Below are 24,273 nucleotides of genomic sequence, written 5' to 3' on the forward strand. Positions count from 1 at the left end.
CCCTAGCAATTGCACTTTATAATGTTATATTTGTTATATGTTGTCTGTTAAACACTTTTATATGTTTACTGTTCACCATGCTTTAGTTTTTGATGCCATATTTGCACTATAATAAATATACTTGACCAAAAGTATGACTCCTATTGGCAATCTACCAGAAGAGTGTGCCTTGTCGTAGCAACAGGCCTCAAACCCTGTTTGTGAAAGGTCACTGCGGGGGGCAGGAGGCTTGTTCGGTTTTGGGGTGTGTTGGGGCCCAGACACTTTTGCTGTATGGGGCCCCGAATTTCCTGATGGCTGCCCTGCCCAAACCACCCAACAAATTTTATACTAAGAAGGACCTTCACCCATGAAATCCTTGTACACCTGTTCCTGAGCTCAATACACATGTACACAAGAGCCATTTAAGGACATTAGAAGGTCCTCCAAAGGTCCTTAAACAGCAGTTTGATTCTAGTCCCATGTGTAAGAAGTGAATCCCAGACTTGTAGGGGCTATAATATTCATACAGCGCAGGACACATGGCAGTCATTATCCGCCCCTGGGTACAGATGACGTCTTCCACATGTATAGTCAAACTGTCAAAACATCACATTCCATATTGTAACCATTGCAGAACTTCAGATACAGAAGAGGTGGGAGGCGAAGTGTTAATGCTGCACTATTAAACTATTTCCAGGTCAACTCACAATAGAAAGTCATACCCTCTAATGCATCCAGTCGCTATGAAAGCTTTTTCACACTATTTTTAACCCAAAACTAGTTCAGCGAGTAATGGGGACAGTTTTCTAGCAAACTCAGCTCTGGGCAACAAGCGACGTAAGGAATCACCCCCTACTCTTACACTTACTCTGCTGCTTGTCACTTTTAGTTAACTTTTAATAAACATCTCCGAGCCATTTTGGATTCAGTAGGACAGTCCTGGATTTTAGGGTCTGTTCCAGTGTCCTGGGTGGTGGGAAGTTTCTCCCGAACTTCCACTCTAGATGAATACAATGGTGATGCAGGGAGCCATAGCTTCCCCGCTCCACCACTCTGCCTCCACCGCTAATAAAAAATCTGGGGTCCAATTCACAAGGCATAATGTAACAAATCCTCCCCGAAACATTCCCTTTTTGCACTAGGCTCCTCACATCTCCAGAAACCCTGTGTGTCATCCTGCTACTGCCCCCAAATAGTGTTCTGCAAAAATATTTCCTTCTGCAAAATTCCCCACCGGGGCCTAGCCTTTTCTTGGGGCCTGGAGGCAGCCGGGGGCCAGAATCCTGGAGTGGCTGTTGATTGCAGCCTTGGGTACACTGTGGTCCTGATGCTTGGTATGGGGACTTGAGGGCTGTCCTACAGCCTGGCAGGTCTCCAGCAGGTGGTGTGTGCAAGAAATATGGAGGGAGAAGTTGATGTATTGTTCTCCCTGGGGCAGCCCCTGAGTGTCTGTAAGATAAGTCCCTGGGTAATGGATAGGGAAACCAGTGGTGGTAACAGCCGTATCCAGGGATCAGACGGAGGCAACGTTGTGCATAGTGAATAGTGAACATATGCATACTAACAATGAAATGTTCCTGACATATACTGTAAATATCTCATTCTATAGTAGTAAATTTTTTCAAATTCCACATTCTAATTCTAATGCAAATGTTATCGGATCCACAGTTAGGGCCCTGAAGACTGTGTTTCCTGTTCTACCTTATTTCCTACATTTATTTAACTTTTTCAGTTATTAAGTATTATTATTATTAAGTATTCAGTTTAAGTTTAAGTATTAATTGTGCAAAACTTTGGTAGCACAGACTCACTGGGGGACATGTATTATCATATCTGCGCCTAAAAAATGCCGGGATCTTTAGTTTTTTTGGATGCAGAACTGTTGCGGATCATTTATAATGAGTTTGCGGCAGAAAGAACAGATGTTTCCGACTATCCCGACTCCTCCGTCTTTTTTTGCCGCAAGTGGGCGTGGCCTAACTTTTCCACATTATCCTCCACATTTATGTGTATTTTGTCATCATTTTTAGGAGCATTTTTTGGCGCACAATAGACCAGGAAAAAATTGGTCAGAGAGCAAAATTAAGGCGCAGTCCATGTAAGATTTTGGCGCACATCTCATTGATGTCGGCATTTTTATGGCACACAACTGATTATTACCGTCTACCCATTATTTACTTACAGCCGTGCGCCACTTTAAAACATCGGGCTGTGCTTTCCGGAGACTGATCTCCGATGCCGACAGTCGTGCTTGCGCCAGAATTAGTAAATCCCCCCACTGCGTTACAGATGGGTCACCCTTACTTTTCCTTTAATTCGGGTCCTCTAGATTCCCTGAAAATAGATACCTCCCAACTTTTGGGATGCCGAAAGAGGAACAAAAGAATTAGCACGTATAATTCTTTAATTCACAGGCCCTGAGGTTTTTAGGAATGTTCCTTTTTATACTCCAATGGAACAGCTTGGATACACTAGAAGGACAGTGAGCGCAAAGGATAAACCTCCTTACCAGCTGTACCTACCTAATTGCCAAGCTTACCTTAAAGATGTGGATGACAACTGGTTGACTTTCCAGTCCTGCGCCAAAGTGCAAACATTGAGATAAAGACTGGACAATAAAATCATAGAAGAGCAGTAGACAAAATGGGTCAGAACTATTTCCATTCAATATAGAATGGATAGGCCAAATGGATGGTGAGAAAATAGACAAAGAGTCCAAAATATCTAATATATACAAGTCAGGATAAACACCAGCAAGATCCAAATAAGACTTATAGCAAGCACAGGGGAAAAACCGGGACAACATGTGATTGGGTCAGATCCCTAAAATCCAGACAAAGGAGAAATGTAAAGGAAGGAAGATTCTGTCCATCACAGGTAACTTAACTGTTTGTAACCCAGAACAAAATCAACAGGAGACACACGGGTGTGGTAGGAATCTATTAAGACAGCTAGGAAAGGTATAAAGCAGTGTTCAGACTAGTAAGGACGGAATGTAATCTATGAACATCAGCACATCCAGAGCTGTACTTTACGGACAGAGGAAGGAGCTGAAGCCCGAATAGATGTTACACCTGGACAATGCCTTTAATCAGCAAATAATGATAAAAAAGATACTAACATTTAAATGTAAGACCCATATGCAGAAGCAAAAGTTGCACATTTACAATGTCTGCCTATGAGACCTTGGTACCTAATAACCATGCATCTATAATGTATGCTTTATTTTAGAATATTATGTAAGTGGTTTCTGTGAGCAACAAGACTGACATTCATGAGAGGCAATTTCGATAAATGAGGCCCACTGTGCTTTTATTTTTTTTATAATTCTGTACATAAATGCGAAAAATATTTAAACTATTTTTGTCATTAATATAGTTCCATAGTCTTTCCCCCCCCTTGCTTTCTTATAATATTTTATTTCTTAAATCTTTATGATTTTATTATGTTTCTTTAGACACTATGCTTTCCCTGGAGCCGGACCAGCCACAATTATAGGGGGAAAAGCCCTGGGTCAGAGCAATCTGCTGTTACATGAAAAATATCTCCTCTGCTTTCCGTGATGTACAGTTACACGTGTTGTAGAGAATCTGTTACAACGCCTTGAGATTCTGCATTCTTGAGTATTGTATAACCCAAATATTGTTGTCCATTTTGCAATGCTGTCCTCATGTGGTGGATTGTGGTATTGTCACATCTGGCCTTCTTTGGTAATTGAAGTCAAAAGTAGAAACTAAGGTGTCATTCACACTCATAGCCTATGGGGCTCATTTACTAAGGGTTGCGGATGGCACTTTCATCGGACTGTTCGCTGTTCTCAGGATTGACGCAGCTTTGATGGGAACTTAACAGGTGTCTGCGCTGGGATTGCGTCACAAGTGAACAGTTTTTGGCGCTGCTTTCATGCAACACAAATTAGATCCAACTGATTTGGACTAAGTTCAGCATTTAAGTTTCAAATTGTGTTGCTATGCACTTACATGCACCAGGAAGAAGAAGGTGAACTATGTCGGACCTGAGCGGGGAAGCGACACCTGCAGGATATGGGGCGCATGATCTTAGTGAATCGCGGCTCAGTGCATTATTGTCGGACAATGCATTTTCGGTGAACTCCGTGGGACCGGGAAAGTAAATGTGCCCCTATGTATCTTCTAAGCCAGGGGTAGGGAACCTATGGCTTGGGAGCCAGATGTGGCTCTTTTGTTGGCTGCATCTGGATCTTTAATAAATAGTGATGGCTGCTGTGTGTCCTAGACTGATCACAGGACACATGCAGCGATGTTACCACTGCCTACGTCCTTTGTGCGACCCAGGCCCCCTCGTCTAAGCCTAGGTCAAAGAGAAGAGCGTGGGTGCGATGAGGAGCTGACTGCAGGGAGTGCAGGTAGGTGAATATCCTTTTTTTAATGCTGTGACTACCTATCTTCTGGGAAGCATGTGGTGTGGCTACCTATACACTGGGGGGGGGGGGCATGTGCTGTGGCTACCTATCTATTGGGATGCATTGCTGTGGCTACCTATCTACTGGGAGGCATGTGTTGGGGCTACCTATCTATTGGGAGGCATGTGCTGTGGCTACCTATCTACTGGGAGGCGTGTGCTGGGGCTACCTATCTACTGGGGGTGTGTGGTGGGGCTACCTATCTACTGGGAGGCATGTGCATATTGTATGGCTCTTACGGAATAACATTCTAAAATATGTGGCATTCATGTCTCTCTCAGCCAAAAAGGTTCCTGACCCCTGTTCTAGGCCCACTGTTGTGGCCTTCTCAGAATTCTTCCCAGTTATAAGTGCTGAGCCCCAGAGTTGGGTTCACTTTAATTTATTATTAACCCCTTTCCGCTGTAGCCAATTTTATGTCTTTTTTACTTGTTAATTGTACTTCCTGTGCAGTAGTGTAACTTGAAGCTGATGGGTCCCTGCGCAAAGTCTTTTTCAGGCCTGACTATAATGTATGATTTGCAATTCTAGTCTCCTCATATGTGACACTTTATGGGTCCCCCAAGCCTCTTGGGCCCGGTTTGAGCCGCTACATCTCTACCCCCTCTAGTTATGCCCCTTTTTATGTGTCAGTGTTATTCTATGTAATGTACTGGGAAGCTGAAAAAAAATAAATTCAAAATTATTTTACAACTCTAGATTCAACCCCACCTCATAGAAATATATTTTTTAAAAAGCTGATATTTATTTTTTGCCTAGACCAGGTGGAGCCATACTTATAATTCTACTATGTTTTATAACACTGAAAGAGGGTTCAGTTTTGTGACTTTCTTTTTGGGGTCCAGATGACAGTGTCATGTGTGGTGGGGTATAATTAAAGAGATACTAAATTAAATGTGATATTGTTCTGTTTTAATAAATTGACCAAAATTAAAATTGTCGATTTTTTTTGCTTATCACCCATAACTTTTTCATTCTTATTGTTCTGTATTTATTATTGTCAATTAATAATAAAGAGTCGGTATTGTCGGGGCTGGTTATTACCATATACCGTATCACAGGTGCAGTGCATTGTTAGGGCACTAGAGGGAGACATTTGAACAGTTCTGATGGATCAGGTTCACTAGACAATGGGGCTCATTTACTAAGGGTCGTGCAGCTCAATTTCATCGCAATTTGCACCTTTATTCGGTGATTATACGGCTTGGACAGGTAATTAACAGGTGTCTGCGCTGGAATTTTGGCGCACACTATCCTCTTTTGGCGCAGCTGTGCTGGCTTCCATGTGACACAAATTGGGGGGAGTGCCATCGAACCATCCAACTGATTCGGACTGAGCGCGGGATTTAACATTCAAATCAGGGAAGCGACACATGCAGGATATCGGGAGCACAATCTTAGTGAATAGTGGCACAGTGTATTATCGTCGGACAATGCACTCTTGGTGCACTCCAGCAGATGGGTAAGTAAATGTGCCCCAATGACCTGAACAATGAGTGAGTGATATAATCTACGGAGAAATGAACAATTTCACTTCCTGAGGCAAAATCCTGCATTATATGACAGGTCCTCTGAAGTGTTTTTAAACGCATCCAAAATGTGAGTGAAGTGCATATGCATTTTGGACAAACGCCACCCACTCGCGTTTTGGATGCGTTCAAAAACGCCATGTGGGAATCCGCCCTCAGGAAGTCTAATGACATGAGGTGGGATTAAAACCAAACCATTATATATATTCCAGAAGTAAAAGATTCCCAACTGTAGACAGTGCAGTTTAGATGTCTATGCATCTCATCAGTACAGTGTAGGGAACTGGTTTAGCTTAGAGGATTTAGACTAGAGTCAGAAAGTAGGAGCTCTCCCTACGGCTGCCTTACTAGGTAGATTTCATAGTTTATACGGTTGAAAAATAAGATAAGAGGCTAATTGTCATGACCCTCTGGACTTGGACCTGTTGCTGGATTGGACTTTGGTTCTGAGTATCTTCACAGCGGCCCTGGAACCCAGCGACCTGCAGTGATGCCAGCAGCCTTGGAAACTGGCATCCTTCCACCCTGCCAGTGATGCTGGAACCCAATATCCTGTTTCCTGCCATCCTGCCCTGCAGCCCAGCTTTCCTGCCATCCGGCCTTGGAGCCCAGCTTTCCTGCCAGCCTGCCCTGGAGCCCCGCTTTCCTGCCATCCTGCCCTGGAGCCCAGCTTTCCTGCCATCCGGCCTTGGAGCCCAGCTTTCCTGCCAGCTTGCCCTGGAGCCCCGCTTTCCTGCCATCCTGCCTTGGAGCCCCGCTTTCCTGCCATCCGGCCTTGGAGCCCAGCTTTCCTGCCAGCCTGCCCTGGAGCCCCGCTTTCCTGCCATCCTGCCCTGGAGCCCAGCTTTCCTGCCAGCCTGCCCTGGAGCCCAGCTTTCCTGCCAGCCTGCCCTGGAGCCCCGCTTTCCTGCCAGCCTGCCTTGGAGCTTTTTTTTGTAATAAGTGTCTTTTATAAAACACTACACAATCTTTTCCTTATCCAATCCTGGCAAATGTATTTGCATATTTCCCAGAATCCCCCAGTGGAGCATCAATGGCTGTAAGTCTGCACATGCTTACCTGGCGGCATTAATTGGCAAAGACTCTGTAAGGAAAACTCTTAATTCCCCGGTCCTAGGCCAAGGCAACAATCAAGTGTGGCTGAATGGGGGATCGCAAATAATCACATAAGCAAAGGACTGTTAAATTGTACATTTAGGATGGGTAAGTGAAATGTGTGGCTAGTGGAAAAAGTGAGTGGAAGGGCAATCCCAGAACATCCGTAGCAAAATTTGCTGTGTGGACTGGTCATAAAAAGGATTGGAAAATCCTCTAAGGAATCTTCAGCTGAAACAAAATGAAAATTCACCATAAATTTCAATGATTTCTGGATTTAAATGTACATCAAGTGCCCAGGGTCCAAACCTGTGTACAACTTCACAAAGTACAGAGCCTAGTTATACATAAAAAAATAGAACCTCTGGTTTGCCGTCACTTTTTCTTTTTGGATATGACACTGGTAGAAAGTCCTCAGGTTGTACATTCACACACAATAACAGGTAAATACTTGAAAATTATTTCTTTTTTAATCACAGCGTTAAGGTTCTTCACGTAAGTAGCAGAAAATTATAAAAGGCACAAGACACTCAGATCACAGCTATGGGTGACATTAGTCAAGGCCGTAATCCACCGCATCCAGACTGTCTTGTGTATACAGTTTCAGAAAGTTTCTGAGAACCTCGGGATCTTTGAAGGTCTCTTTAACCGCTGGGTCCTGCAGCATCAGACTGCGCCAGGCACTGACACGGGGCGTCTTCTCCAAATACCTAAGTGAATAGGGAAATAGAAGTGAAATTTAGTTTCAATCTGAATCCTCTATAATTATTGTTACTAATAATCTTTATTTATATAGCGCCAACAAATTCCGCAGCACTTTACAGATCATAGAGGACATATACAAATATAATATTGCATTACGAGTGAAGAGTTCAAAAGATCGTTTTGTATGACTGCTACTACAAGAATAAAAGATTGTATGCAAATGAGCCTCGGGGGCTCCAGGCTTCATTAACACCTATGGAACCTGGAGCCCCCGAGGCTCATTTGCATACAGTCCTTGGTGGTAGATGCCCTTTCACTTATTCAGATATATACTAGGTCTGCTAACAAGTGCAATTTTTAGTACTGCTATTCTCCTACTGGGAACCTATGTGCCGCCTTTAAAAAGGTCCCTAGTCCCTTAAAGGGGGTTTTCCAACTTTTCTCCTATCCACAGCAGAGGACATAAACTGATTGATGGGGTTCCAACTGATGGAACTCCCACCGATGACTAGAAGGGAACCACCTCAGATCTACAGAAAGTACAATGATATTAATGGAGTCCTGCATATTAAATTTTACTTGCATTGTCCTGACTCTTTGGGGCACATTTACTTACCCGTCCCGTCTGCTGAGATTCGCTAAAATTGTGCGTTAAATTTCCTGCACCTGACCCCGCTGAAGTCCGCCGGAGTTCACCTTCTTGTTCCCGGTGCATGTAAGTGCTGATCTTGCGACACAATTTGCTTTTTAAATTCCACAGTTTGTCCGAATCAGTCAGGTTATCTGACGTCCATGCCCCCCGATTTGTGTTGCATGAAAGCCAGCGGTGTTGCCCCACAATCCGATCGCGTGCGCCAAAAACTCGCTGTTCGGACCCTTAGCAAATGTGTCCCTTTGTTTCTAATTGACAGGTCTCACTGCTAGGGCATGCTTCTGTACGTAACGAGTACTTAGGGACAGTCTTCTAATATTCAACTACATACATATACAGCTTTGCTTACTTATTATTGGGAGGTAGAAAAAGCTGTGTCAAATGTTGGACCTGGTGCCTTGCTGGAAAGTTGAGTGAGATTTCTGCTACATTATTGAGCACTTCATGTCTTGTGACCAAGATCCTTTAACCAGTAACATTAACATCTACCTTGTGTATGTATCTGATCACATGAAATCACAGCATGCCTCTATGGAGGATGGGGAGGAGAAGAAGTTCATGGAAGCATGCTGTGATTTCATGTGATCAGATACATACATGGAGTAGACATTGCAAATGTAACTGGGTAAATAACCTTAAAAGGTGGAGGGGGTTGGAGCCACTTCCCATCGATCCATTTGATATCTGTTCTTTATTTGTGCAATAATTTCCCTGTTACTTCATCGTATTTCATGCGTGCATTATGTTGGTGGTATATAGAAGAAATGGTCAAAAGATGGTCAAAAATGTTGACTTTATTGATAATCCAAAATGGTAAAAATATAACAGCACATATTGACCAAAGAACAAAAATATCCTAGAGGTTTCAGGTCATATCCATGTTATATTTTTACAGTTTTGGATTATCAATAAAGACAACATTTTTTACCATCTTCTGGTGCGGAAAGTCAACATTTCTTCTATAAAGTGCGGGGGAGGCCTCCTTCACATTTGACATGGATTTACTGGTGAGCTGAAAGATTTTCTTTATAATGTTGGTGGGACTGCAATCCCATCTCCATCTTTGTATTCATGTTTTGACTTCATTAAATAAAGAATTATAAGACATTTTTTAAAAAATAATGTGGACACCTTCAGTCCATATTTACATCTTTAGTGGGACTTTTTGGAGAGCAGTGGTGCCCTCTACAATCTATATCTAACATGTCTACTTCTCACACCCATTAGAGGATCATTTGGATCTCTGGTGGATTCAACCACTCATAGTAGCCAGAGCCCATCATGCTATAATTAGAGTAAAAAAAGTTTCATCTTACTTACTCTTCAACATCAAATAAATGGAGCCGTTCAAACCAAGGCCAGATCATGTAGTCAATCATAGACAAAGATTCTCCACCAAAGTAAGGGGTGTTCTTCTTGGTCAGTGCCTGTAAATTAAGCGAAGATGAATGACAAAACTTCTCCCTTGGGTAGGGTGATGTTACATGTGAAGGAAGATCAGGTGGGGTTGCAGGGCTATTACTCGTTCCTCAGTAGGGATTGAAGGGATATGATGCTTTGAACCCACCGAATAGTTGTAAACAACTGTATAGAATTTATCAGGAACTTTTTAGCGTGGGTCTTACAAGCCAAGTATTTCTTACCTCTTCAAGTTTTTTAAATTTCTCAAAAAACTGTGCCTTTAATTCAGTTGTATCCTCATTAGCCCTTTTGGCAAACAAAACTTTGTACAATGCAGAGTGAATCTGAAAGCAAAGGTATATATTCATTATCTTACTTTTTCATCAGTGAGAATCGTTGTCTATGGCAATTATACAACTACAACAACCAGAGGTCACTTTGAGCAAAGAAACATCTGATCCGCTAGAATGTTTTTGAAAAACAAAATTCCTACCTGAGAGAAATGTTCCAGAAGGATCTTCTCTTGTGCTTTCTTATAGGGGTCAGTGGGGCTAAGCTTTTTCCCAGGATAGGCTTCATCCAGGTAATCGCAAACAATTGGAGATTCATAGATAATTTTACCATCAGAGGTTTCCAGAGATGGCACCAACCCAAAAGGACTTTTCTCGAAAAACCACTCCGGCTTACTCTTTAGGTTAATGTTGACAACTTCATGTCTGGACAGAGAAAGAACCGGTTATTTAATGGAATTTGGGTTTCTCTTACATAAATTTGTCTACCTGTCCAAAAGTCATGGCCTTCAGGAAGTTGTATGAATATGTAATAACTCACTTTAGCCAAAGGGGTGGTAATCTTTTATTTTCTCTGTTTGCAGTATGGAAATAGGTTACCACCCCCATGGCTAATATATATTATCTTACTTATCTAATCTCCAGATATAGTATAAAATAAGGAACTTACTTGATTCCTTTGGCAACCAAGACAAGAAGAGCTCTTTGAGCATAGGGGCAGAATCTCATGCTATAAACACGAATAACATCTTCTGGTACCGGTCCTGGGGCGGGGCTGCCTAAAATAAGACAGAAAAAAGAAGTAATTTGTATGAATGAATAAATTCAGTATACGGATAACAACAAGTTATATCATTCATTGTAAATGGGATGAAGAATAGTACATAAAGTTCATAGATTGATTCATAGATGACCTCCGAGAGGTTGTCACAAAGGTTCTAGAAGAACATACACCGGAGATCAAAATTAAAGAACAACGCACCATTTCCTAAATGTCAAAGTCAATGGGGCAGATTTACTTACCCGGCCCATTCGCGATTCAGCGGCACGTTCTGTGCGGTGGATTCGAGTCTTCTGGTGATTCACTAAGGCAGTTCCTCCGACGTCCACCAGATGCTGCTGCACTGAAGTTCCCCGAGGTCCACCAGAATGCACCATCCTATACCTGGTGAAGGTAAGCGTGTGTCCGGCAACGGTTTTTTTTTAAATGCGGCCGTTTTTTCCGAATCCATCGGGTTATCGTTCGGCCACGCCTACCGATTTCCGTTGCGTGCATGCCGGCGGCGATGCACCACAATCCGATCACGTGCGCCAAAAACCGAGGGCAATACAGGGAAAATAGACGCAAATCGGAAATATTCGGGTAACACGTCGGGAAAACGCAAATTGGGCCCTTAGTAAATGACCCCCATTGTGTAGTCCAATGTGATTATATCCTAACATGAGTATTATCAGTATTTTAACCTTATTTCATAAATTTTTTTCTAAAGCCCAGAATAAAGATGTACATGAGATAATTGTAAAAGAACACTGATCATTAGAGAACACTTAAAGCCCAATTTGCAGTGACCAAACCTCTCACAAGCAAAAAAGGCTAGACTCAGATTTGCTGAGGACCATGGCGTGTGGACCGAGGAGAAGTGGTCCACAGTGCGTTTTAGTGATAAAAGCTATTTATTTTATTTTATTTTTTTTATTTATTCTTTTATTTTAGTTAATTTATTTGAGTCACACTGAACTCAAAGTGTGTAAAGATGTCAGTGAAAGGTTGTGGAGGAAGTGCCATGGTTTGGGCAATGTTTCCTGTAGCAGGAGTTGGATCTCACATAAAGGTACATGGCATAGTGAATGCAACTGTATATCAGAACCTTCTTCTAAAACACCTGGTTCCTTTCTTGTGTTCATCACTTCTCATACAGGACAAGCCCCTCTGTCACACAGCAAAACATGTAAAGCAGTTCCTTGATTGAAATGTTCACAGCCCATAAGTGTGATCTAAACCCAATAAAAAACAACTGGAAAATTCTTAGTGAAAAATTTTTGGCCAAGAAACCCACAACAGTCACAGAACTGTGGAAGAGACTGGAAGAAGAGTGGACCAAAATCCCAATAGAGCCGTGAGAGAGACTCCTGATGTCCTTTGGCAGAACTTATTCAGAGCAAAGGCTTGTGCACTTCCTACTGATTGGTCACTGGTGGAACCTTTAGATTTAGTTATAATCTTTATCTATACTGCAGTCATTGCTGTTCTCTAATTATGTTTTTTGCAAAATAAAAGTATTATGTTGAACTACTTTCGTAATTTTGTAAAACTCTGTCCCAGTGGCATGGTGTTCCCTTACAAAATTTATCAAATGTTGATCAATAAAATATTGAGTCAACATACATTGTTCTTTAATTTTGATCTCTATTGTACTTGTGCTGTGTGGAAGCAGCCTTCACATATATCACATGTCCCCATAGACGGCTATAGGAGGCAGTGGTGATATGGTACAGATATACAAAATATAACATGCTGTATTTTTCCCCGTGTTTACAGCCGGGGCGCTGTGTATAGCTATGGAGAGGGTAGGGGTGAGCAGCGCTCATGCCTCCTCCTCTCCAGCGCGCTGCCATGTGCATGGGTGGGCACACATCAGTGTGACAGAGATCTTACACAGCGGTCCAGTAAGAGTTTTTCTTGTGGTTATAACATAGTAGAATTCTATGGGTGCAAGGACCATGTGGTTTGCAACATACTTTCTGGTCAGGCAGCACACTACTGCAATGTCTGAATAATGCTAATGGACTATATATATATGACCACTTCACTCCAAGAAATGCAGTACATACACAGGCCGGATTTTCAGAACCAACCACTGCCATGTGACTGGACTCGGACTCATGTATAACCGGTCTCAGAAGCCAGATATGAGCCATTTCTCACTATCCAGTATACAGTTGCACATCAAGCATAGATAAGATCAAAGACGACCCACATCTGGAGGCACACCGGCTCTGCGACAACAAGGGGTTAAGCTTTCTGCCGTCACTTCCTCATCAGACTTAACTCTTTCCTTCCTTCAAGCTCATAGCTGTGTTGTAGTGCCTGGGGCTGTCACAACGGCAGACACTTATGGTCTACACCCCACGGGAAACTGCAAGACTCGTAATTCTCTTTATTTAAGAGCTTAAAGCTTAAAGAGCAATCGCGCCAAGGGGAACCCACTGACCTGTGATTACTTTACAACTTCCCTGTAGGTTATCAGGCGGAGTACAGTATAACCCAGGAATATGGATACAATCATAAGATATAGTAGAACTGAAATTGTCATTTAGATTTACAATGGGAAGTTATAAATATTTATCTATAGAAGAATCGATACAAGTCTTCGCCTGAGTAATTACATTTATATAATGTAATAATTGTTATACAATATGTAACAAGGTTCATTTCTACTATTATAGTTACCGTACATAAAGCTCTTCTATAAGAAGAAGAAGAAGCTATAAGAAGTAGCGAGGGTGAGAAACGCAAGACAAACACTTCTGTGTGCTTGAAAAGAGCTGCGCCAAACCACAGAACCAGCTCTGCTACATAGGGGTTAAAAGCGTTTCAACATTATAAAAGTGTCTAGAGATATGGAAGGAATACAAATAAACTGTATCAATTCTTATAAATCTATCCGAACTGTCACCCCAGTAAGGTTCTAACATTAACCCATTCACACCCTCCTGCAGTCTCACACTTACCCTTGGCCAAGCTTCTCTGTGATCCGGTCATGGCTGCAGAGTGTCAGTGCCTGGAGATTCCTGTATAACAGGTAGAATATGTGTATGAGCTCTGTGTATACTGTATGTGTGTCCTGTGTATAAGAGCCGCTCGCCCTGCAGTCTATATCTGTGTCTGGAGCAGATCCCGCCCCTAGCAGCTAATGATCACCCAGAAGCAGACGCAGGGCTGCCCCATCTCTCCTCTGACTATTACATAAGTGACTCTTGTGTGTAATACAACCTTATAAGCAATGACAATGCACAAACCTTTTCTGAAATGTAACACAATGTAAATATTCAATGTAACATTCCATTGTTGCACAGCACATGCCCCCAAGTAGATAGGTAGCCACAGCGAAAAAAAAAAAAAATCACTTACCAGCACTCCCTGCAGCCAGCTCCTCATCGCTCCCACGCTCTTTTCTTTTCTTTGACCCAGACTTAGACGATGGCAGCGATGGCGCCTGGGTCGTACAAAGGACGTAGGCAACAGTAACATCACTGCCTGTGTCCAGTGATCAGTCTAAGACACACACAGCAGCCATCACTATTTATTATAGATCTGTCTGAGAGACAGATGCAGCCAACAAAAGAGCCACATCTGGCTCCCGAGCCATAGGTTCCCTACCCCTGCTTTAGGGGGTCCTGAAACCAGACAGAATGGATACAATCCTCCGTTCCCCCAGAAGCTGATTCTAGTACAAATGTAGGAAGTGATTCCAGACTTGTAGGGGCTATAATATTCTTCATGCCACATAAATTTTGTCATTGATAGGGGCGTTCCAATGTCAGAGCGTTGCCCATGTTAAAGGTGCACCAGAAATAGTTGGTGCACTCCGTCGTAGCATTCAAGGAGACAGCAGATTCATGAAGAAAGGGTTCCAGAAAACCTGAATCTGGCGATTCTGCACACTAGACAGGCAACTGCATATAGTAACTTCTGCAAAGAGTTTGTATGTTCTCTCCGTGTTTGCGTGGGTTTCCTCCGTGTCTTCCGGTTTCCTCCCACACTCCCAAAACATACTGGTAGGATGATTAGATTGTGAGCCCCATTGGGAACAGGGACCGATTTGGCAAGCTCTGTGCAGCGCTGCGTAATCTGTGTGCAATATATAAATAAAGAATTATTATTATAGTGCAGTTTGCACTGTTTTTAGTAAATGTGGGTCATAGTCTGTTAATTCCTGTGAACGATAGGCCACATCATCCATTGGTCATGTTCATAATTTAAGAGTTGCCTTAGGGACTTCTTTCCGGGCCAAGAATTTTGACTTACATGCCCTGAACTTCTATTGGAATCAACTCGGAATAGACATCTTGTATGTTAGAAGATTTCCCAATGATTTCAATTAGAGGGGGTAGTTATCCTGGAATTTCCCTGTCCTAAGAATATGCCATTTTAACGAGCCCTAAGCCCTAAGACGAGCCAAATTTTCGGATTTCCCCATTCACTATCATTAGGGGGCATGTAGTAGTGTGGTGATCTGCTTATGGGCACCACCATGTATCTCTAGTCTTATGGGGGTGCCGACTGTATTGGAGAATAGAGCTTTCGGCTAGGGAAGAGTTCAAGCTCCCCTGTAGAAGCACATATTGCATGAAATAAGTAAGACGGTTGGGTTTTTAAAAGATAAAACTTTCAAGTTCTCTGTGACATTCAATATTTCTAAAGTACACAAATTGTATCCACATCTGCAGCTCGAAATGTAGGATCCCTGGGTACAGGGCTGGAGTATGTTGGTGCCCTAGGCAGAGGGTTTGCGGGTCTATGTAAGACTATGACCAGGCATATTCATATGACGTTCAGTTTTCCTGCCACTTTACGATGACTCAGCACTTTCATATACAAATACATCTAGGTCACTGTCACTAGTGACTAGTAACTTATGTTACACTGTATTCCAGCTTTTCATGAATTATAGCATAAATAGAAAGACAATATAAATTCTGCATTATATGTCATTTAGATGGGTGTGAACTGGCTTTAGCTCATCACAGAACTTTCTGGTAATATGGGTTTGATTCTCTGGAACTGCAGGGCGTTCAGTACTTGCAGCTGCAATTCAGATGTTGAAGTATCTCCACATTTGGGGTTATGAGGTTTTAGTTTGAGGTCTTCAGTACCAGAATATTTTCTCTGTATAGACAGAAGAAGAATGACATTCCACTGGGGAAACAGGGGATCCTAACATCTATTCCTATTGTGTGCTCTACACTGTATAGGCCTCCCAAGGATGCCAATAAAGTGTACTACTACTGCAGACTGTATATATACTCCGTGCTCTGCCAATCTGAGTTGAGTCAGATATAGAAGGGTCCCTGTACTAAAACCCTGCAGATTGGAGACAAATCAGAGTTGAGTTGGGTATAGAAGGGTCCCTGTACTAAAACCCTGCAGATTGGAGACAAATCAGAGAATTTATAAGGGGGTCAAGTGAAAGCTATCACAGCTTGGCTGTAACACCTCATTGACCCATAGTCTATTCAACCAAGGAGGGAATACGTTGGGGGCAGGGGCAGGTTAAGACCGCCATGGACCCTGGGCTGTATGAATATTATAGCCCCTACAAGTCTGGAATCACTTCCTGCATATAGTACTAGCATACTTGTTTATGGCTTCAATATACCAGTTATATGTAGTATATCTTCAATTGTTATGGTAAATAGTTATTAATAATAATAATAAGTCTTTATTTATATAGCCCCTACAGATTACGCAGCGCTGCACAGAGCATGACAAATCAGTCCCTGTCCCAATGGGGCTCACAGTATAAACAACTTAACAGTATGTTTTGGAATGTGGGAGGAAACCGGATGATCCGGAGAAAACCCACGCAAACACGGAGAGAACATACAAACTCTTTGCAGATGTTGACCTGGGTGGGAATCAAACCCAGGACGCTGCAAGGCAGAAGTGCTACTCACTCAGCCACCGTGCATTGATATGATACACTAGGTACAGGCAGGCACATTTGTAGACAGGATATCAGGTCTCTATGATCGGTTGGGGCAGGAGTATATAATTTTGTGTAGTGCTGGGTATGAGTAGGTGCTGGAGACTACTGTGAGTGTAGGGAGACAGAGCACTGGACTAACACTGGAGGCAGGACTGGAGAACCACGAGTAGTCTATGGATAGACGATGTTTATCCAACATTTATCAATATGACCCTGTGACCCTGAGATCGGTGCTACAAGGTTGAAGAGTTCCTTATGAAGCTCCAGAAAGTTCTTCCACTGAGAACAAAACCCTGTTACTCATGTTTAGGTGTGACCAGAGACGAGGGCAGTGCTACCATCACCTTTGCTGCGACTATATACCATGAGTTTTGCAAAGAACTTAAAGAGGTATCCTTATTTCAGCAAAAAAAAAAATATTGTTTATATAATGAAAAGTTATACAATTTTCCAATGTACTTTCCATATCGATTCCTTACAGTTTTCTAGATCTCTGCTTGCTGTCATTCTATAGGAAGTTTCTATGTTTACTCCCAGTGGATAGAAATCTGACCATAGGGCCCAATTAAGGTTGGCAGGGGCCCCTGGATGCAAAATCTGGTCGGGGCCCCCATTGAATATAGTCCAGACAGGGAACAGCAATCACTATATGCAGCTCCCTAACAATAACTATATACAGCTATGAATATATACAGCCCCAAATAATCACTATATACAGCCCCCAGTAATCACTATATACAGCCCCCAGCAATAAATATATACAGCTACTCAGTAATCACTGTACACAGCCCTCAGTAATCATTATATACAGCCCCCAGAAATTACTTTATACAGCTTCCCAGCAAAAACTATATACAGCCCCCAGCAATAACTATATACACTCCTCAGCAATGACTACCGTATATACCAGCGTATAAGGCGACTTTTGAAGACTAAAAAATCTTCAGTCTGGTCTGGGGTCGTCTTATACGCCGGTAATGTTTCTTCTCACCTTTCCCGCGATCCACCGAAGCTCCGCTGCTACACTCTGGCCGCCGGTGACAGCTCCGTGGGTGCCGGCGTCGCAGAGAATATGACGTCGGCACGCGGCTGACGTCATATTCTGTGAGCCGCAAGCGCTCAATGAGCTGTCACCGCCGGCCGGAGTGTAGCAGCGGAGCTTTGGTGGATCGCGGGAAAGGTGAGAAGCTGGCCGTTACCTTGGACCCCTCAACGCTGCTCCCGCAGTCTCCCGGCACGCTCTCCGCACACGCAGCCTCCCGGCACGCTCTCCGCTCCCGTGGCCTCCCGGCACGCTCTCTGCTCCCGCAGCCTCCCGGCACGCTCTCCGGTCCCACTGCCTCCCGGCTCGCTCTCCGGTCCTGCGGCCGCCCCGTAGGCTTCCTGGTCCCGCGGCTGCCCGGTAGGCTTCCTGGTCCCTCGGCCTCCGGCTCTCCACACTGCTCCCAACGCCACTCACCGCCCGGCCAGCACACTTCCTAGGCTCACAGTATGCCTCCTAACCGACCCACCCCACTGCAAGATATGTAAGTCCCTATATATGTATGTATAGTTAATGAATGTATGCTATATGTGTGTATTTGCTTACAGTATGTAGTATTATATGGCAAATATATCTTAAACTCTATATTTTAACAGGAAAGTAGGGGGGTCGTCTTATACACCAGGTCGTCTTATACGCCGGAATATACGGTATATACAGCATCAGCAATAATTCTATTCACTATATGAAGCTGCCTGTAATCACTATATATAGCCCCCCTGTAATTACTTTATACAGCCCCCTACCAAAAACTATATAAAGCCACCAATAATCACTATATACAGGCCACCAGCAATAAATATATACAGCCCCCCAGTAATCACTATATACAACCTCCCAGCAATAACTATATACAGCTCCCAGTATTCACTATTTACACCCCCATCAATCTCTATATACAGCTCCCACAGCAAGACTGTAGGGATTAACAAACCCAAACCTTAAATTTGGTACTTGCCCCTGTACCTTGATCAACCATCCAACCGTTTGGTACTTGCCCCTGTACCTTGATCAACCATCCAACCGTCTGGTACTTGACCTTGTACCTTGATCAACCATCCAACCGTTTGGTACTTGACCCTGTACCTTGATCAACCATACAACCGCCTGGTACTTGACCCTGTACCTTGATCAACCATCCATCCGTCTGGTACTTGACCGTGTACCTACACTAACCACCCAACCGTCTGGTACTTGACCGTGTACCTGCACTAACCACCCATCAACCGACCAGGAAACTAAATGTTTGGGTAATGTGGGAAGGCCACAGCGTTTATTAACAACTAAGATAAATTATTAAATAACGTTATAAATTAAAACATTTCCCAACTTGCTAGGCCCGCTTGGCATCTTCAAAATCTTGAGAACCAACTTCGTCCGAAATGGTGGCTGCGTCCCTGCAGCCGGCATGTGGGCATCTTCCCGCGCCTTAGGGCCTGTGTAACTTCTGCCTTCGCTGTGACATCTGTAGGAAAACAGAAGGAAACAGCCAGAACCAAAAAAAGAAAATCTGAAAAGAAATAATTCGGAGGGCAGGGTGGGAGGGTGACTTCTCGCCTCTTCGGTCCAGGGGGCAGAAGGAAAGAGGCCCCCCCACGTGCTCTCGGCCTTTATAAAACCACCGGGCGGGTCCTTACCCGCCCCCAAACACCACCTCCTGTGGCCTCACACGGGAGGAGTAAAGGGGCAAGCCCCACCAGCCTACCAGAAGGCTTGAAACCACCCCCTACAGTCCTCAGCCCCTTCGCTATTTGCTTTGGGGCTTGTTATAACTACATACAACCTTCTAGCAATAACAATATAGCAAAACATAATAGCAATAATTATGATCATCACATTTTTGCAAAATAAAGGATTTATGTTGATGTACTTTTGGTACAGTATTTCTGAAAAAATCAAGTGATCTCCAGTGTTCTTACACAATGATCAAGTAACAGATTTTCTCGTACTTACTAGGGAATAATATCTATGGGTGCAAGAAATTTTACTGGCAGAAAGGTCATTGATTTTATGGTTTTGGGGAGAAAAAAATTGTACCGTTAAAACCTGGCAGTTTGTGTGCGGCTTTGCAATATATTTTTTGGTGAGGTAGCATCACATGACCACTTTCAGTCCGAAAAATGCAGAACATACATAGGCCGGATTTTCCAAACCAACCACTGCCATGTGACTGGTCTCGGACTTATGGATAACCAGTCTCAGAAGCCAGATATGTGCCCTTTCTCACTATATCTTTTTTGCAGCATATACAATTCCACAACAAGGGGTTAAGACTCTTAACTAGAGATGAGCGAACATGCTCGTCCGAGCTTGATGCTCGGTCGAGCATTAGGGTACTCGAAACTGCTCGTTACTCGGACGAATACTTCGCCCGCTCGAGAAATTGGCAGCTCCCGCCGTTTTGCTTTTTGGCGGCCAGAAACAGAGCCAATCACAAGCCAGGAGACTCTGCACTCCACCCAGCATGACGTGGTACCCTTACACGTCGATAGCAGTGGTTGGCTGGCCAGATCAGGTGACCCTGGGATAGACTAGCCCCTGCCTGCGCTGCTCGGATCATTCTGTGTCTGGATGCTGCTAGGGAGAGAGCTGCTGCTGGTCGGGGAAAGCGTTAGGGTGTTCTATTAGCTTACTGTTAGGCAGGAGTGATTCTCAAAGAACCCAACAGCCCTTCTTAGGGCTACAATAACGTTCTACTTTTTTTATTTTAATTTGCATCTTTTACCATTTTGTGAGGAATTAGCAGGGGGACTTGCTACCGTTGTGTTTAGCTCTTAGTGGCACACATATCCATAGCAAAGACCGAAGTGGGAAAATTCAGTAGGGGTTGGATTTCTATTAGGCAATAACTCAGTGTCATCTCATCTGGCATAGTACTGTGCTTCCTTTGATACTTGGCTAGAAAATAGCCATAGGAGAATACAAACAGCTTCTTGAAGCCTACAGTAGCGTTCTATATATTTGATTTCTGGTTGATCTGCTGGTGGCTGTAGTTTCTGCAGTGCATGTACTTGCCAATTCTGAGCAATTTGTAGTGAGACTTGCGACCGCTGTGTTCTGCGCTTAGTGGCGCACATATCCATAGCAAAGGCTGAAGTGGCAAAATTCAGTAGGGGTTGGATTTCTATTAGGCAATAACTCAGTGTCATCTCATCTGGCATAGTACTGTGCTTCCTTTGATACTTGGCTAGAAAATAGCCATAGGAGAATACAAACAGCTTCTTGAAGCCTACAGTAGCGTTCTATATATTTGATTTCTGGTTGATCTGCTGGTGGCTGTAGTTTCTGCAGTGCATGTACTTGCCAATTCTGAGCAATTTGTAGTGAGACTTGCGACCGCTGTGTTCTGCGCTTAGTGGCGCACATATCCATAGCAAAGGCCGAAGTGGCAAAATTCAGTAGGGGTTGGATTTCTATTAGGCAATAACTCAGTGTCATCTCATCTGGCATAGTACTGTGCTTCCTTTGATACTTGGCTAGAAAATAGCCATAGCAATAGGATAGCATTGTTTGGTTTTAAAAACTCAAAAAAAAACAAAAAACACAAAAAAAAAAAAAAAAAAAAAACACAAAAAAAAAAAAAAAAAGTAAAAAAAAAAATAAAGTTATAACTCTCATTTTAAAAATGTTTAACCCGAGGGCTAGGGGTAGAGGACGAGGGCGGGGACGTGGGCGTCCAACTACTGCAGGGGTCAGAGGCCGTGGTCCTGGGCGGGGTGAGACACCACCTGCTGATGAGGGAGCAGGGGAACGCCGCAGAGCTACACTCCCTAGGTTCATGTCTGAAGTTACTGGGACTCGTGGTAGAGCACTGTTGAGGCCAGAACAGTGCGAACAGGTGATGTCGTGGATTGCTGACAATGCTTCGAGCAATTTGTCCACCACCAGTCAGTCTTCCACGCAGTCCACCCATGTCACCGAAATCGCCACTCCTCCAGCTCCTGCACCTCAGCCTCCTCCCCCCCAGTCTGCCCCCTCCCAGGAAAATTTGGCATTTGAACCGGCATACTCTGAGGAACTGTTTTCTGGACCCTTCCCACAGTCACAAACCACTTGTCCGGTTGCTGCTGAGCAATTTTCCGATGCCCAGGTTTTCCACCAGTCACAGTCTGTGGGTGATGATGACCTTCTTGACGTAGTGGAAGTGTGTAAAGAGGTGTCCGACGATGAGGAGACACGGTTGTCAGACAGTGGGGAAGTTGTTGTCAGGGCAGGAAGTCCGAGGGGGGAGCAGACTGAGGGATCGGAGGATGATGAGGTGACAGACCCAAGCTGGGTTGAGAGGCCGGGTGAACACAGTGCTTCTGAGACGGAGGAGAGTCCTCGACCTGAACAGGTTGGAAGAGGCAGTGGTGGGGCCAGACGGAGAGGCAGGGCCAGAGCTGGTGCATCAGCGCCACTGTCAACTAGTGAAGCTCCCGTGGTGAGGGCTCTTGCGGCGAGGGCTAGATCTTCAGAAGTGTGGAGGTTCTTTAAGGAAACACCGGATGACCGACGGACTGTGGTGTGCAACATTTGCCAAACCAGGCTCAGCAGGGGTTCCACCACTACTAGCTTAACTACCACCAGTATGCGCAGGCATATGAATGCTAAGCACCCCACTCAGTGGCAACAAGCCCGTTCACCTCCGGCCGTGCACACCACTGCTCCTTCCCCTGTGTCAGCTGCTAGTCAGCCCCCTGCCCAGGACCCTGCCACAAAAACCCCATCGTCGCCTCCACGATCCTCCACAGCATCCACCAGCGTTCAGCTCTCCATACCCCAGACGCTGGAGCGGAAACGCAAATATAGTGCAACCCACCCGCACGCCCAAGCCCTTAATGTGCACATCTCCAGATTGCTTAGCCTGGAGATGCTGCCCTATAGGCTAGTAGAGACCGAGGCCTTTCGCAACCTCATGGCGGCGGCCGCCCCTCGGTATTCGGTCCCCAGCCGCCACTACTTTTCCCGATGTGCCGTCCCAGCCCTGCACCAGCACGTGTCAGACAACATCATCCGTGCCCTGACCAACGCCGTTTCTGACAAGGTCCACCTGACCACGGACACGTGGACGAGTGCTGCCGGGCAGGGCCACTATATATCGCTGACGGCACATTGGGTTAACTTGGTGGAGGCTGGGACCGAGTCTGACCCTGGGGCTGCTCATATACTGCCGACGCCGAGGATTGCGGGGCCTACCTCGGTCCAGGTGTTTCAGGCCTACTATGCCTCCTCCTCCTCCCACCCCTCCTCCACCTCCTCCTCCGAACTACCATCCGTGGGCACGGCGCCATCAGTCGGTAGCTCTAGGCACAGCAGCAGTGCCGTCGCTAAGCGACAGCAGGCGGTGCTCAAACTGCTGAGCCTAGGCGACAAAAGGCACACCGCCCAAGAGCTATTACAGGGCATCACGGCGCAGACTGATCTGTGGCTGGCACCGCTGAACCTCAAGCCGGGAATGGTTGTGTGTGACAACGGCCGTAACCTGGTGGCGGCTCTGCAACTCGGCAGACTGACACATGTGCCATGCCTGGCCCATGTGTTAAATCTGATAGTGCAGCGTTTCCTCAAGACATACCCCAATCTGTCTGATTTGCTCACGAAGGTGCGCCGCATCTGTGCGCATTTCAGGAAGTCCAGCCCAGATGCTGCCACTCTCAGGGCAGCGCAGCGCCGCCTCCAACTGCCCGCTCACCGACTGTTGTGCGACGTGCCCACGAGGTGGAATTCAACACTGACCATGTTATCCAGAGTTTACCAGCAGCGCAGAGCGATTGTAGACTGCCAGATGTCAACTTCCACCAGAACTGGTAGTCAGGTCAGTCAGCTTCCTCAAGTCTACAATGAGGAGTGGACGTGGATGTCTGATATCTGTCAGGTGCTGAGTAACTTTGAGGAGTCAACACAGATGGTCAGTGGCGATGCCGCCATCATCAGCCTCACCATCCCGCTGCTTGGCCTGTTGAAAAACTCTCTGGTCAGCATGAAGTCGGAAGCTTTGCGCTCGTCACAAGAGACGGGGGAAGAATATTCCCTTGTTGATAGCCAAAGCACCCTGAGGTCTGTTTCTCAGCGCATATCGGAGGAGGTGGAGGTGGAGGAGGATGAGGAGGAAGAGGAGGAGAATGTTGGTGAGACACAAGAGGGGACCATTGTTGAGTCCTTCACTGTTCAGCGTGTATGGGCAGAAGAAGAGGAGTTGGAGGAGTTGGAGGAGGAGGAAATGGACAGTCAGGCCAGTGAGGGGAGTGAATTCTTACGCGTTGGTACTCTGGCGCATATGGCAGATTTCATGCTAGGCTGCCTATCCCGTGACCCTCGCGTTCAAAGAATTTATTCCAGCACCGATTACTGGGTGTTCACTCTCCTGGACCCACGGTACAAGCAAAATCTTCCCACTCTCATCCCTGGAGAGGAAAGGAGTGTGAGAATGCATGAATACCAGCA

The 24,273-nt window shown here is 44.8% G+C and overlaps 1 protein-coding gene across 1 annotated transcript; it reads right to left on the minus strand.

Annotated features, from left to right (window-relative positions):
- Nucleotides 1–7,495: 7,495 nt before the first annotated feature.
- LOC140106626 (glutathione S-transferase omega-1-like) lies at nt 7,496–14,038 on the minus strand. Its single transcript, XM_072131158.1, has 6 exons — nt 13,828–14,038; nt 10,766–10,874; nt 10,299–10,521; nt 10,048–10,149; nt 9,725–9,831; nt 7,496–7,757 (listed from the first exon to the last, which is right to left on the minus strand). Exons 1-6 carry the CDS (start codon nt 13,856–13,858, stop codon nt 7,601–7,603), a joined length of 729 nt encoding a protein of 242 aa, XP_071987259.1. The 5' UTR covers nt 13,859–14,038; the 3' UTR covers nt 7,496–7,600.
- Between the last annotated feature and the right edge of the window lie 10,235 nt (nt 14,039–24,273).

Source organism: Engystomops pustulosus, chromosome 11 (assembly GCF_040894005.1).
Source record: "Engystomops pustulosus chromosome 11, aEngPut4.maternal, whole genome shotgun sequence".
Classification (NCBI taxonomy): Eukaryota; Metazoa; Chordata; class Amphibia; order Anura; family Leptodactylidae; genus Engystomops; species Engystomops pustulosus.

Excerpts from the sequence above, each read along its gene's own strand:
- LOC140106626 (XM_072131158.1), bottom strand. The coding sequence starts at position 13,858 with ATGACCGGATCACAGAGAAGCTTGGCCAAGG. Across the intron at positions 10,522-10,765 it reads TTGGTTGCCAAAGGAATCAA|ACATGAAGTTGTCAACATTA; the intron begins GTAAGTTCCTTA and ends TTCTCTGTCCAG. Across the intron at positions 10,150-10,298 it reads TTCTGGAACATTTCTCTCAG|ATTCACTCTGCATTGTACAA; the intron begins GTAGGAATTTTG and ends CTTTGCTTTCAG.